This window comes from Lithobates pipiens, unplaced genomic scaffold, assembly GCF_037356315.1.
Source record: "Lithobates pipiens isolate NorthernLeopardFrog02 unplaced genomic scaffold, aLitPip1_a1.2 Scaffold_18, whole genome shotgun sequence".
In the NCBI taxonomy this organism is placed as follows: Eukaryota; Metazoa; Chordata; class Amphibia; order Anura; family Ranidae; genus Lithobates; species Lithobates pipiens.
The window spans coordinates 485095232-485111114 of record NW_027507758.1 but is presented as its reverse complement, the minus strand read 5'-3'; the positions used below and the strand labels follow the sequence as shown (position 1 = coordinate 485111114).

At 40.9% G+C, this 15883-nt stretch overlaps 1 protein-coding gene across 2 annotated transcripts in view; it reads right to left on the bottom strand.

Annotated features, from left to right (window-relative positions):
* Positions 1 to 15883, bottom strand: part of NGEF (neuronal guanine nucleotide exchange factor) — a 204042-nt gene that overhangs the window by 64577 nt on the left and 123582 nt on the right. For both annotated transcript variants that reach the window (XM_077488480.1, XM_077488481.1), the window contains one exon: positions 1079 to 1221. In XM_077488480.1, coding sequence (XP_077344606.1) covers positions 1079 to 1221 — 143 coding nt within the window. The remainder of the gene's footprint in view (positions 1 to 1078; positions 1222 to 15883) is intronic.

Sequence of the window (15883 nt, the reverse complement as noted above, 5' to 3'; positions counted from 1 at the left end):
TGTCTGGTGGATCAGATCAGATGACAGTCAAAATGAACAGGAAGCCCGTTTACATCCCATCCCTGTAGGGGAAGGCGGGCTGTTGTCTGTGTCCGCTTCGCTTATGTGTCATGTCATCCGCCTGCTCAGCGGGGATTAGCGGAAAGATCCTCCGATGAGCAGGCAAATTCACTGGTGGAGAGTGTGAGTGTGAAAGAGCCCTTGGAATAATCTTACCGGCACATAAAAGCTAGCACTTTTACATGGAATTCCAGGCAAACTGCTAAATACACAGATGAAATACATCTATGGGAGCTGCTTCACCAGCAAAAGGATTTGTGTTCCTGTCCCTCCGGTTCTAAGATTTACACAGCTCAGTCACACAGCACAGACCAGGTTTTCTTTTTCTGCAGTTCAGTAACACATACAGGTTTTGTCTCTCCTGTTTTTCTCTCTTTCTCCTTTATCTCGTCTTTTTTAACTTTTTTTATTATCTCTCTTCCTATTCACATAGAACCACTCATATAATATTACTGCATATCAAGTCTATGCTACTCTATTTATCTTTTCCTCACCTAATGGTAGATGACTAGTTATAACACTTATTATAATCTTCATTTACAATATTTGCCATTTTTGTACCAGTATTTTTCATATAATTGATATTTTCTATTGTACATGTACAATACTGGTAACAGCATATGTGGGATGTGTTCTAAACTATAAATACCCAATGTCTGTATGTTGCCTTGGATTTTTTTTCTTGTATGTTATTTTGCATATATTGTACTTGTACATCTTTCATCAGCTGTACAATTCATAAACTTTTGTCTTAAAAACCTAATAAATACAGATACTACTTAAAAATATATGCATTGGTGCTGTACCTCTTCAACACTGGCATTTTCCTTTTAGACAGTTTGATGCACAAGGCCCTTTGGCAGTGGATAGCGGGCCTCAGGTTATCTAATTCTATATTAAAATATACATTTGCTGCCAAGTATAACTAATAAAATAATAATTGTACATGCCCATGTACAGAGAATACAATAGATGTAAAATAATGGTTCAATCTTAGCCTCAGCAAAGGAATTCTTACCTACGTCTCCTATTAAGGTTTTCCATGAGTCTGCTGGCGCAGGGTAGATGGTTGGCAGTGCCTCTGGGGTAGGAGTGGCACAGTCAGTAGAGGAGGGACTGTCTGCTATAGGATTGTTAGAATCTTCAGAGTGAGGATATTCCCTGTAAAGAATAAAATCTACAATTATCTAACACAATCAAATATTTGAGAAGATTTACCATAAACTTGGGCTACAAAAACATATCAAGCCTTTACTTTTCGTAAGACCTTTATCAACAGTTTTGTAGTTCATATCCTTTAAATCAAATACACAAAAGTAAAACTCTGTACTTGTATTTTCTTCTTTTCTAATACAGGGTATGAGACTGACTACTGCATATAAAAAAAATCTACAGCAATGGCCAACGTACAAAGATGATAGTGTCTCTACAACACTGAAAGTAATTGATTGCTTTGTGTATATGAAAAGCCAGATTTTACCCAGCTCTGAATTCCAAGTATCGTGTGCAATTATGTTTCAAAGGCCAACTCCAATTCCAGAGGTTCCACCTCTATAAACTTTTTATTGCTTTTTGCGCTACCATTTGAGAGACTAATTCTCCCTTCATAATTGACAGGGGTATGGGGGGGAATGATTGAGCTCCCCAAGTTTAGCACCATTTGATATAATGCTAAATAGAAAATGATAGAGCCTATAATGATCTATATAGATTGTTAAGATTCCCTTTGGTAGGGTAATATATACGTATACGTACTGGTGCTGTGAGCAAGAGATTTTTTTATGAATATTATATATGGTAATGTTGTTTGGATAAATGCATGTTCTAGAATGTTGATAACTCTGGAAAGGAATAATATTTGTAAATTTTTGGGAATTTTTTAAAATAAAATAATATATAAAATGTTGTACGATTAAAAAAAGAAATTGACAGGTGTCGAACAATATAGGAGAAATCCCATTAGCGTGTTGACAGTGACAGCAATAAGCACATATTCTGCATTTTTAGCATAACATTTTTACAGCTATTTTTGTATTTGAACAGCAAGAATTTGTGTCAGCCTATGCTATAATAGATATTTGTAAGCTCTACATGGGACTTAATGCCAAAAAAGATTGTTGAAAAGGTAGAGTTTTTGAAATATCTTCATTCTTGATTTAAAAAACAAAAATTTTATTTTTCTGGGACCCGAGAGTATTGTTTCTGCTTATGTGTCAGTCTTTTATTATACATGATTGAACACTGTATTTTATGGCACTTGTTACTCACATTTATACTATATCTGATAAATAATCTTTTCTGAGTAGGAATCAAGTTTTCTTAAAAAAGTTGGATGTTAATTGGCCTAGAGTAAATGAATGCAGCCAATCTAGAAGTTGCAGATTTTGTAAACACGCTGGTAAAGAGATATAATTAACATATACAGCCATGGCAAAAAATATTGGCATCCCTGCATTTCTGTCAGATAATGCACTACTTCGCCCAAAAAATTGTTGCAATTACATATGTTTAGGCATTCTCATGTTTATTTCTTTTGCTTGTATTGGTATGACACAAAAAAGTGGAGAAACAAAAAGCCAAATGTGACACATTCCATGCAAAACTCCAAAAATCGACTGGACAAAATGAGTGGCACCCTCTCAAAATTGTAAGAAATAATTGCATGCCAAGTTTGTGATGCTCCTGTAATTTGTAATTAAACTTACAGTTGTAGAGATCCAACCGAGAAGACCCATATATTGTCAGCATCCCACTATAGATAAAATTATACAAGAAGTACCCTGCAAGGAAATACTACGGCCCCTTTCACATGGACGATCCATTCAGGTCCGCCTGTCAGTTTTTCAGGCGGACCCGAACGGATGCTCCATAGAGCTCTATGGAGCGTTGGATGTCAGCGGTGACATGTCCGCTGACATCCGAGCCGCTCCGATCTGAAAAAGTGTGACGGAGGAAAAAGCTATTATGGGTTTACTTCCACTTTGTCTCCCTGAAAAGGTAAAGCATAATGGGCTACTATGCATCGCATAGTAGCCCATTATGTGTCACTTACCTGACACAGGAGCAGTGATGTAAGTAACTCAGCTAAAATAAACGGAGTTACTTAATGCAGTTACTTTAGAGGGTAATGAGTAATCTAACGGATTACTCTTCCCCTCATGTTAACACCGTTCCCATTACTTGGGCGGCGTTACTGCAATTACATCCTGTCTGGACCGCCCCATCCTGCCCCGCCTATCCGCTTGTCTGTGTGCTAGTCCGCCAGACTTTTGAAATGAACAGACTTGCCCACACGCGGAGTAAAGTCCATTAATTTTGAACCTGACTCCAGGTAGACGGGACTAGCAAAGGAAGTGAATGCTGCCGCCTCCATCAGCAAGATTGACACCTCGAGAGCCCCGTCGCCTGGTATGGATTTAGGAGGGGGGCGCTCGCTTGTCCCCACCCCCTTTCCTGACCGGCCGGGCTGCATGCTCGGATAAGGGTCTGCTATGGACTTTGGGGGGACCCCACGCCGTTTTTTTGGCATAGGGGTTCCCCTTTAAATCCATACCAGGCGACAGGGCTCGCGAGGTGTCAATCTCGCCGATGGAGGCGACGACATTCCCTTCCTTCACTAGTCTCGTCTATAGAATATTAAAAAAAGTTACAGTCACAGTTACTTTGCTGAGTAACTAATTACTTTTCCAATGTATTAACTGAGTTACTAACGCAATTACTTTTTGGGAGAAGTAATTTGTAACTTAACTAATTACTTTTTTAAAGTAAGATGACCAACACTGCACAGGAGCCAGTGATGTCACCGCTGTCCCCTGTAGCGCGAAGCATCCATCTTCTTCCGGGTATCACTGCTCTGGCCACTCCCAGTGCCGGAGCAGCGATAATGTCAATTCTGGGGTGCAATGTAGGGCGCAGTGTCAGAAAGTTTTGTCTCAATCAGAGGTCATGGGTCTTGCAGCAGGACAATGACCCAAAGCACACATCAAAAAGCACCCAGAAATGGTTTAAGACAAAGTGCTGGAGAGTACTGAACTGGTCAGCAATAAGTCCACATCTAAATCCCATAGAGTAGCTGTGGAGAGATCTCAAAACAGAAGTTGGGAAAAGGAACCCTTCCAATCCGAGAGACCTGGAGCAGTTAGCAAAAGAAGAGTGGTCCAAAATTCCAGTAGAGAGGTGTAAGAAACTCATTGATGGTTGCAGGAAGCGATTGATTTCAGCTATTTTGTGGTGTGTTACCAAATATTGAATTGAGGGTGCCAATAATTTTGTCCAGTCCATTTTATGAGTTTTGTGTCAGATTTGGCTTTTTGTTTCTCCTCTTTTAAAAAAAGAAAATTTTATTTAACCAAAAGAAGGCAGTATCCATGTCAACAAGACAATATATATATATAGAGAGTCATACACCATAATACAGTAAATATAATCAAAACATGTGAAGGGAACAGCCAATTTTCCAATGATGGAGATCGAAAATCATCATAAAACTCTCCGTTCCCTTCCTGAGAAATCGATATGGTGCAAGTCTGACAATGAAAAAGAAAAAAACCAACTGCCTGAGCTTATTTATTGTTTTTGAAAATAAAGAGAAAAGTAGAAGGGTAGGGGTGCCAATATTTTTGGCAATGACTGTAGGTCAAGAACAGTTAGAAGTAAAATAAAAAATGTATTATTCTCATACTGTATGTAATACCAGTATGACAGAGTATAAATATATAAATATAATAATTGTTTTTATTTATATTTATGCAACCAATAAACACAGTCTATTATTAAAAACTACCTGGTGTTTTTTGTTATTTTTACGTTTTTATCTGCTAACCGTACTTCATATCACAGCTAACATGATACGTAGCTCATCAAGTGTCCTTTGCGATAGTGGAAGAGTTGAGCTTTACAAGATAATAAGACCAGATAATAAAAAAAAAATTGTTTGGTATATAAATCTTTTTGGTTGTGTCTTGTTTATCTAATAGCATGACCCTAATGATACAAGATCGTGAACCGTGGGAGGAGGAGAGTCAAGCCTTTTCCCTATTAGAGATTTCTTTACCCTCAAGATTAAAATATGTTACCAATTAGTGAGTCCCATTATTTGACAACTTTGTTTTATAATATGGTGGAAAACCATAACTGCATGTCAAGAGATATAATTTTGTCAGTTATTGTCAAGTAGTCTATTGAAGTTTACAGAAAAATGTTATGATGGGACATTTCCACATTTCGAATTCAAATTTGGATATTAACTGATCGGCCTCTGTGGTGGGTTTTTTAAATGTTATATTATTAGGCCCGATAGGCCCCCATCTTTTATTTTAAACTGGATTTCTCGCCAAGTTTTGTCAATTATCACCTTGCATAGGACATTTGTAAATGTATGCAGAGAAAATCTGTGCATCTGGGGCATATTAGATACGCTAAACACCCTTAGGCCTCAGGAGAGCGATGTGAAAGGTGAAAGATGTTTAAAGGATAGAAAGATGTCTAATTGAATCTTTAATGATAAGTTAGCTACCTATCTATGGACACTCTAAAGGGATTCAAGGCTGGAGATGGTTTTACCTGTAATATTTTTTTGTTGACCGAAAGATATTAATAAATATAGCACTGTTTAAACTATGAGTCTGGTTTGGAGAGAAGAAATGACAGCACTGCAGGAAGAGGGAAAGTAATATAACCTTTCTCTGTAATCACCATTGATTAACTAATCAAGGTGATCAAATGATCAAAATTGCACTGAGTGGTTCGTGACCTTCTCTCTAAAGACCTCAGGCTGCAGCCTTTTCTGAGAGCTGAACGCTCTTACTTTGCACAGGTTATTTGAAAGAAGAAAAAGTGTGTTACAATGACAAATGTTCCTGTCTCAATTTGATCACAATGACTGGATCAACATGGTGCTCACATAGTCTGAAACCACAAACTTTTAGCTATCTGTGAATGCTGAATATGGATCTTAATCACTGGCAGCTGGTGGGTTCTCCCTTTGGGGGGGTGCTAAGCATGCACCAGCCCCCCCCCAACTGACCACCCCTCCGGACAACCCGCGGCATTAACCACATCGGCACCCGATGGACCACCCACAGCACTGACTATCTGCCGGACCACCCGTGGCACCGACCAGCCGCTACTTACTTACCTGCGGTGTGACAGGACTGTCCTCCTCCAGTTCGGGCGGCGGCGGCGGCTCTGGAGGAGATCCACAGGCTTCCTCCCCTGTGTGTCTCCTCTTCTGTCAAAGTGCTAGGCATCCAATAGGATCGGCTGGCGCTTTGGCCAATCAGGAAACAGGTCTCACAGGAATAGCTTGGGGAGCGGGCCCATGCGCCCCCTATAGACGGGCCGCCACAGCTGGTAGATTAATTGGTTCCTGTCTCAACTGGCCCTAGCATGTGTGTGTGGGTATGTGACGTATGAACTGTAGATCGTAAACTCCTTGAGAGTAAGGACTGATGTAAATATATAGTATGTAAAGTGCTGCATAAATTGTTGGTGCTCTATTAAAAAAAAAAAATATATATATATAAAAAAAAAAAAAAAAAAAAAAAAAATAATATATATATATATATATATATATATATATATATATATATATATATATATATATATATATACTGTATATCTGTGCCCATCAATGCAGCCTGTTTAGTGACCATCTGCAGCCTCAATGCAGTCTGATCAGTGCCCATCTGCAGCCTCAATGCAGTCTGATCAGTGCCCATCTGCAGCCTCAATGCAGTCTGATCAGTGCCCATCTGCAGCCTCAATGCAATCTGATCAGTGCCCATCTGCAGCCTCAATGCAATCTGATCAGTGCCCATCAATGCAGCCTGTTTAGTGCCCATCTGCAGCCTCAATGCAGTCTGATCAGTGCCCATCTGCAGCCTCAATGCAGTCTGATCAGTGCCCATCTGCAGCCTCAATGCAGTCTGATCAGTGCCCATCTGCAGCCTCAATGCCGCCTGCTCTGTGCCCATCTGCAGCTTCAATGCAGCCTGGTCTGTGCCCATCTTCAGCTTCAATGTAGCCTGATCTGTGCCCATCTGCAGCTTCAATGCAACCTGATCTGTGCCCATCTGCAGCTTCAATGCAGACGGATTTGTGCCCATCTGTAGCCTCGATGCAGCCTGATCTGTCCCCATCTGCAGCTTCAATGCAGCCTGATCTGTGCCCATCTGCAGCCTCAATGCAGCCTGATGTGTCCATCTGTAGCTTCAATGCAGCCTGATTTGTGCCCATCTGCAGCTTCAATGTAGCCTGATCTGTGCCCATCTGCTGCCTGATCTGTGCCCAGCTGCAGCCCATCTCCCATTAATGAACCTGCCTGCTTAATGCCCATCTGTAGCCTCACCATCTGTCATCAATGCAGTGCAGAAAATCACCAAGCTGTCATCTCCTGTTTACTAAGCTCTCAGTCTGCAGTCACATACACAGTCTCGTCTCCGCCATCAACATTGGACCAGCTCCTGTGATAGACAAAACACTACTCCAATGCCAATGGCAGAGGCGGGACTGTGTGTGTGACATGAGAGCCGAGTGAGAGCCAAGTAAACAGGAGATGAGGGCTCTGAGAATTCCAGCGGCGCTCGCCCCCCTCCTTCCCCTCTGAGGTGCACTGTTGGCGTATAACACGCACCCGTGACTTTGCCCCTATTTTCAGGGGGAAAAGGTGCGTGTTATACGCTGATAAATGCGTTATAAAAATATAAGACATATATAGTTGATTCTTATGCTTTGTTTGTCAGTACAGGCAGTCCCAGAGTTACAAACATCTGACTTACATATGACCTCTACTTAACAAAAAGGGAAGCGTGTTGGCACGCTGGTCCCAGAAACTGCTGTGCGGCCATCTTGCTGCTCACCGCTGTCTGACGGACCTGTCAGTAATCCCACATCACTACATGGCCAGTTAACCCTTCTCTATGCTATCCAAATATTTTTTTTGACTGGAGTTACACTTAAAAAATTAACCTGTTTCAACTTAGACCCCTTTCACACTGGGGTGGTTTTCAGGGGCTTTAGCACTGGAAATAGCTTCTGCAAAGCTCCTGAAAACTGCCTCCTATTCATTGCAGTGTGCCTTTTCACATTGGGGCGGTGCGCTTGCGGGACGTTCAGAAATACCCTGCAAGCAGTATCTTTGGGGCGGGTTGAGAGCACTGTATTTAGCGCTCCCAAAACACCCTGACCATTGGAATGAATGGGCAGAGCTTTTGAAGCCTCTTAAAAGCGATTTGAAAGCGACACAAAAAAACTGGACTTTTTACCCTTTTTTTATAGGTAAAAAGCACTCTGCTAGCAGCCAAAAAGCGGCGCTTAAATATTGCTAAAGCGCCGCTACAACGAGTGGTGTTTTAGAGCTAACAGCCTTCACTTTCAGTGAGAAAGTAGCCTTACATACAAATAAATTTAAGAACAAACCTACAGAATCTTTTTCAGAACCCTAGGCCGCTGGTATCCTGTTTTTATTCTTTCATGCAAAGGATACTAATCATCATGCTCAGGAAAGGTTCATTAATTGCATGGAAAGTGAAACATAGCAGGTATCAATAGACAGGATCATTCAAAAACCCAACTATTACTCATACAAAGTATTTATAGTTCAGCGACTGGGTTGATATACTATTATTATTTGCTTCAGTGAAGACGAACACAAGACAAAGAAGGCAGTCTTGTATTAAATACCATAGCTATAAAGGAGCTTGATATAGCTGAGTACAAAAACACATTTTTTTTAAGGTGTCAGCTGTTCCTGGTTTCTTTGGACACGCTTACAACATTTGTGCATGGAGACCCCCAAATGCCAGAGTAGGAAAGCAGGATTTTTGTTTGGTTGCTATTGGATATGGAGCTTTGCATGCGACTCATTACTCTTGTTTCTTCTTCAACATATTTTCTGTGTATGGAATATGTCTGAGAATGCCTTATATCTGCAAACCAGTCTCCACCCTGGGAAACTGGAAACAGACGCAAAGAACACTAATATACTTTGATCTTGATTTACTTAAACAAAAAAGGGAAAGAATAAACCATTAGGGTGTGCTTGAATTGCACGGCTGTATGCACATGTAAGGCATCTTACACATGGGAGTAAAAAACACTGCATTTTTTTACTGATTTGAGATGAGATGCTTAGTTGTCTATCTATGGAACCATGCACACAGCGCTTCACTTTTTCCACATTTTGTTATCTTACAGCCTTATTCTAAAATTGATTAAATTCATTATTTTTCTCAAAATTCTACAAACAATACCCCATCTAGACAGCCACTCCTCAGTAAAAGGCACATGACAGCCCCACTGGCATTTGCCAAAAGGCACTCTCAGACCACGAAAAACAAAATTGTCTGGTCTGATGAAACAAAAATTGAACTCTTTGGTCTGAATGGAAATCGTCATCTCTGGAGAAAACCGGGCACTGCTCATCACATGGTCAACACCATCCCTACAGTGAAGCATGGTGGTGGCAGCTTCATGCTGTGGGATGTTTTTGGTGCCAAAGGTGCTTCCAGAAAGTATTGAGCAAAGGCTGTAAATACTTATGTACGTGAGATTTTTGGGATTTTTTTATTAATAAATTTGCAGAGATTTCAAACAAACTTCTTTCACATTGTCATTATGGGGTATTGTTTGTAGAATTTTGTGGAAAATAAATGTAATCCATTTAGGAATAAGGCTGTAACATAACAAAATGTGGAAAAAGTGAAGCGCTGTGAATACTTTCCAGATGCACTGTAGAGGCATATATCAGTGAAGTTTATTTTCTAAACACCAATGTGTGACATCTGATACACTGGATAACGTTGGAAGGTGACCTTAAAAAAGCCGATTTTTACACTCGCTGGTCTTACTGCGTCCTCCAGCAGCACACCTCAAGGTGCTTCTACTTTGCAGAGTAGGTATGCTCTGTGAGTGTGTTAGGGTGCAAAAAAAGACTGGCACACCAACAACAGCTGTGCACTACAACATGTTGAGATGATGCTTTTATTGTGTCAATGGGCCCTTAATAATGGTCATGCCCGCTTGATGTGTTTTTACCTTTTACAATTAGATTGAGCAAAAACCAGAGGAGCAAATCACGTTTTTACTTTAGGCACAATTTAGGCAAGCAGTAACTTAGCTGATGTATAATATATTTGAGGACTGGAGAGTACATTCCATAGGACCACCCTGTAAGTATATTCCAGTATTTACATGTAGCCTGTGCGCCCACAGTGAATCCTATGATCTGCTTATTCAATGCACAATCACATGTGCATATCTGTATTAAATTTGGCCCACCACATTTTCTTTTCAGAAATTATGGAAGAGCCTGGGGCCCTCCTAAAATGTTTTAAACTCAATTCTGATGACTTTGAAACTCAGAATTTTCCTTGCACGTGATTGGGTATTCTTTGCAAAGTGACGCTTTACCTCATTTACTAAGCTCTGGAGCAACTGCACTGTGTAAAGTGAACAGTCTATTTGCCTTTAGTAAATCAACCCCTAAGTGTCTGTCCTCACTGTGCATTCTATAAATGGAAATCAGAAAAACACAGCTTGATAGCATTTAGCTGATGCTTCTCAGGTATATGTGTTAGTCGAGCTCCATAGTGACAGAAAATATGCTTTCATATAAATAACAATATTTTCAAGCTGTCCTATCCGCCTATATTTCAATCTCCAATTGGCTACAAACATTTGTGCAGGGATGCAATTTCCACCATTTATTTACTGACACCTGATTTATCTAGGTTCTGTTGCTAATTAATGAGCTACTATCATTGAATGTATTGCGAAGAATATATCATAGGATGTCGTCTGAGGTGGTCCGGACCGCACACAGTTACATAGTTAGTAAGGTTGAACAAAGACACCAGTCCATCCAGTTCAACCTGAGTGAGTGTCTACAATTGTCCCTATCCCTGTACATTGCACACTCACATTGGTCCCTACCCTCAAGGAGCCCACAATATATAATAAGTAAGCATTTAAAATACTTTTAATTTACCTTCAATTTTTAAGTTGGTGACAGGATCTCTTTAAGAATGCTTAAAGTAAATATCCTACATATTTTAGGTTTAGTTTTGATAACAATAATCCCTTAAAAGACCAGGCTTAGGCTTTTGGTTCACTAGCCTACATTTACCGCGGCCACGGGTAAATGCAAAATGCGTCAAAATTGCGACAGAAACGTGCCACGATTTGCTGCGGTTTTACCGCATTTTGCGTTTTCCCACAGCTGGCCGTCAAAACGTTCCTATCCTGAAGGCAATTCAGTAAAGGGAGGTTGAAGCTCACTTAAAAGCAGCAACTCCTTAACTCTGCTAAAAGCCTAAGTGTACATTGACACATTGGGGGTTATTTACGAAAAAGGCAAATCCACTTTGCCCTGAAAGTGCACTTGGAAGTGCAGTCGCTCTAAATTTAAGGGGTAGATCTGAAATGAGGGGAAGCTCTGCTGATTTTATCATCCAATCATATGCAAGCTAAAATGCTGTTTTTTATTTTCCTTGCATGTCCCCCTCGGATCTACAGCGACTGCACTTCCAAGTGCACTTTCAGTGCAAAGCGGATTTTCCTTTAGTAAATAACCCCCATAGGCTTTTATGGAGTTGAGTTTTGGAGTTTCCCTACCTGTAACTCAAGTTTTGGAGCTCCCACATAGGCTAGTGTACATGAAGCCTTAAACAGTACTGTGAAAAATAGTATTGTAATTACCGCAGGTGCTACAAAGTATCCAAAAACAAGACAAGTCAAACAAAATCTTAAAATTAACAAAAATGTGTTTATATGTACACAGTGAGAAAGAACAGATGAAGTCACGGTTTCAAATACTATAGGGTTGATTTACTAAAGGCAAATAGATTGTGCAAAGTGCAGTTGTGCTCTGCAAGGACAGTCGCTCCTGAGCTTCACTTCGCAAAGAATACCTGATAATGTGCAAAGAAAATTTAAAAAAAAAATGCTTTTTTTTTTTTGCTTGCACATAATTGGATGGTGGAAGTCAGTAGCGCTTCTGCTCTTTTAACCTCCCTGGCGGTATTATTATTTCAGATTTTAGGTATATATATATAACATTTCTTTTTTTTTTTCTTGGAGAGTCTTTTCTTCTATCATGATTGATCAAAAACTTCACAGCTTGGATATCCCTGTAAGTGAGGTGCTATACAAACTGTCAGAGAAAGACAAAACACTGGTAGCAGAAAACTGTGCGCAACCCAAGAATTCTTCACTTTTTACTAGCAAGCACATACACAGATAGAAAAATGAGCCAGACACGATGAGTAATTTACACCTCTTTAGTATTGTCTTAAAGGTGGAGACAAAAATTAGAACCTAATTTAAATATACACAGTGCTGGCAAATACCAGAAAATAGCCACTTACTACACACCTTGAATCCTTTTTTTTTTTAAACAGTAAGTTAGGTGGACCCTGGACCTGATAGTGTGCAACGCAATTTGGAAAAAATAGGGCCTCTTCTTCACTTGACTGGATGTTTGAAATGAACACTAAAGACTGGTACACAATCGTTTTTTTTCGTTCGACCCAAACAAAACTGACAGCACTGGTCTGAGCTATTGTACTAACTATCGGATGTTAGTACAGCAATATCCCAGCTGAGCTGTTGTGTTCTGACAGGGGGACTGCCAGAACACTCTGATCAGCGCTCTCTGCCATTGGCTGAGAGCGCTGATTGGGAGCTGGTCGGTTGCTGGTTTTCCAGCATGCTTGTCTGACAGAAGTCAGCCAAACAGCCGACCATTCATACATGGAGCCCAAGCCCGGCCCAGCCCAGCCCCTCTCTCCCCCCGATTGGCTAGCTGACTTTGACTGACAGCACCGGGAGCCAATGGCGCCGCTGCTGTGTCTCAGCCAATCAGGAAGGGGAATCTCGGATGGCTGAGACATTCATAGACATTGCTGGAACTAGAGAGATCTCAGGTAAGTATTAGGGGGTGCCGCCAGAACACTCCGTCAGCACTCCCAGCCAGTGGCCGGTTGCCTGCTGGTTTTCCATCATCCTCGTCTGACAGAAGCCAGCCAAACAGCCAGCTTCTGTCGGACTGGCTGACATACACCTTTTTTATTGAACCGCCCGATGTCTCCCGACATTTGGCCCTTGTGTACTAGGCATTATGAGTGTATAAGAATTACCAAGTACCAAACATGGGAAGAGTATTGCTAAGGCCTCATTCACATAGGCATACTTATTGCAGAGCTCCACCCAAAAGGGGAAGTTCCACTTTAAGGCCTCCTCCCCGACTCCTGTTTGTGAAATGGAGCTTTTGGGGAGGGGGGGGGGGGGGTGGCTACCCGATTTTGACAGCCACCTGTTCCGTCTACCTAGGCAATCAGAAGCGGAAGTTCTTCTTCCCCCCTCCCTTCTGACATCCTCTGGGACACATGACAGGTCCCAGAAAATGTCCGGACCATTCACCGTGCGCAGCACTGCTCGTGCATATGCACTGGGCACCCAGCTGTGAAGAAACCGCAAGCTGTCACAGCTGAGTGCCAATAATAAATATGCGAGAGGACACAGGGAGAAAACTGCTGGGGTAAGCACACCGCTGGACCATTGGACGGGTTTATTAAAAGTCAGCAGCTACAGTTTTTGTACCTGCTGAGTTTTAATTTTCACTTAAAAGACTAGAGCTCCTCTTTAAGCATACACTTGTGTGAGGAGCATGTTTTGCCTGCATGAGATACACAGGTTTTCCATGCATCCCCATGCAGGCTGTTCCACTCATGTCAATTGGGACACAGAGGCTACACAGATACAGGCACTGCTCCTAAACTGATCTGTATGTGGGAGTCCCTAAAATGGCATTTTCTGCATTCAAGGACAAATTGGAAGCAGCATCTGTGTCTTTGCAAGTTTAGGAAATATTTACTGTACCTGCGGGTAAGACTTATTATAGGCTTACCTGTTGGTACAAGCGATAAAGCAGAATTTACTAACACTTTACGGTAGACTTGATGTGTTAGCTCTCCTGTTTATATTCTGCGTACAAAAAAGCATTTGTAATGGAAAAGTTTTATTTTTAAAATTGGATCCTTTGTCTTTAGGTTCATGTGCACCTGTAAAACTATTACTTGAGGGACTGCGATTAAGTAGTATTTTGTGGGTACAAAGATTGCAGCGTAAACTCAGTTTATAGTTGTTTTGATGACAGAAGAATAGGGAGCATAAAGCCAGCAAAAATAGGATGCAGGGAAATCCCATGTTAATAATTGATAGCACGGTTAAAGGAAAGGTTTGTTTTAAGATTTGAAAAATTAAAGTGCACAAGAAATAAACAGCAACCTTATCCTGATGTGTTCCCATTAAAATGATCAAGTAGGGAATATACAGTATGAGGGTACAGATCACAACAGAAGGTCAAAAGTCCCAAATGTCTAATAAGATAAAGCCTGCCCACTCAGCTATTTCAGAGTGGATGTTACTGCTGGAGAGTGCTTTGCTCCTCTGCTGAGCTTTATGACCACATCTAACCTTGGAAATTAACCGCTTGCCGACCAGCCGCTGCAATTGTACTGTGGCAACATGGCTTGGCTGTGCAAATCGCCGTCATGTTACGTCGCTTCCATATTTGGCCACTAGAGGTGCACCCCATGCTCGCCCAAGGAGCCGATGCGAGTGCCCTGTGGTTGCGATCACCGCCGGGCTCCCGCGATCGCTCGGGGGGCACACGGAGAACCGGGATCTGTGTGTATAAACTGTCTGTTCATACAGAGTATGAACAGTGATCTGTCATCTCCCCTACACAGTCCCCTCCCCCCTTCAGTTAGAACACACACTAGGGAACACATAAACCCCTTGATCGCTCCTAGTGATTAACCCCTTCACTGCCAGTGAAATTTTTACAGTAATCACCGCATTTTTATAGCATTGATTGCTGTAAAAATGCAGATGATCCCAAAAATGTTTCAAAATTGTCTGACATGTCCGCCATAATGTCGCAGTCCCGTTAAAAATCTCAGATCTTTACTCGAATACTAGTAAAAAAAAAATAATAATAATAAAAATGCCATAAAACTATATAGTATTTTGTAGACGCTATAACTTTTGCGCAAACCAATCAGTATACGCTTATTGCGATTTTTTACCAAAAATATGGAGAATAATACATATTGGCCTAAACTGACGGAATTTTTTTTATATATATATTTTTGGGGGATATTTTTTATAGCAAAAAGTAAAAAATATTGAGCCTGAGTGCGCCACTCCTGCACACTCCACAGCCCAACATTCCAGTGAGCACTGGGGGAGGCAGAGCACAGAGTCAGTGACTAAAATTCACCAGCTCTCTGCTCAGGGAGCGCCGACAAGAACCAAGTGATCCACAATGCTGCATCCAGCTACAGTAGGTAAGTATAATTTAAAAAAAAGAAAACCCATTCCCATACTTCTCTTTTAAGGAGCCATTGAATATAGTATATACCGTAATTTGTTCAAACTTTCAAGTGCTCTATTACTTAGTCAAAGATTTCTTAGGCTTATATATGATGCTTACCATGAAAAAACATCCTCTGTTGTTTTCCCGCTGAATTCATTATGTGTGGATACGGCACTACTTAACTAATTCCTAAAGAATTAACAAGAGTAAAAGTGACGAAAGGGCAAAAAAGGTAACCTACTTTTTATTGAATGTGAGAATGCTAGGCCTATTCTGGAAAGAAAAGCATATGCAGTGCTACAATTATTACAGAGGGTTAATATTGTGAGCACAAAGGTGCTAGAAACAAGAAAGGATCATTTTGTTGAGAAAATAGTATATTCCATGCCTTTTAGCCCTTGTACACACGGTCGGACATTCCGACAACAAAATCCGCCGGATTTT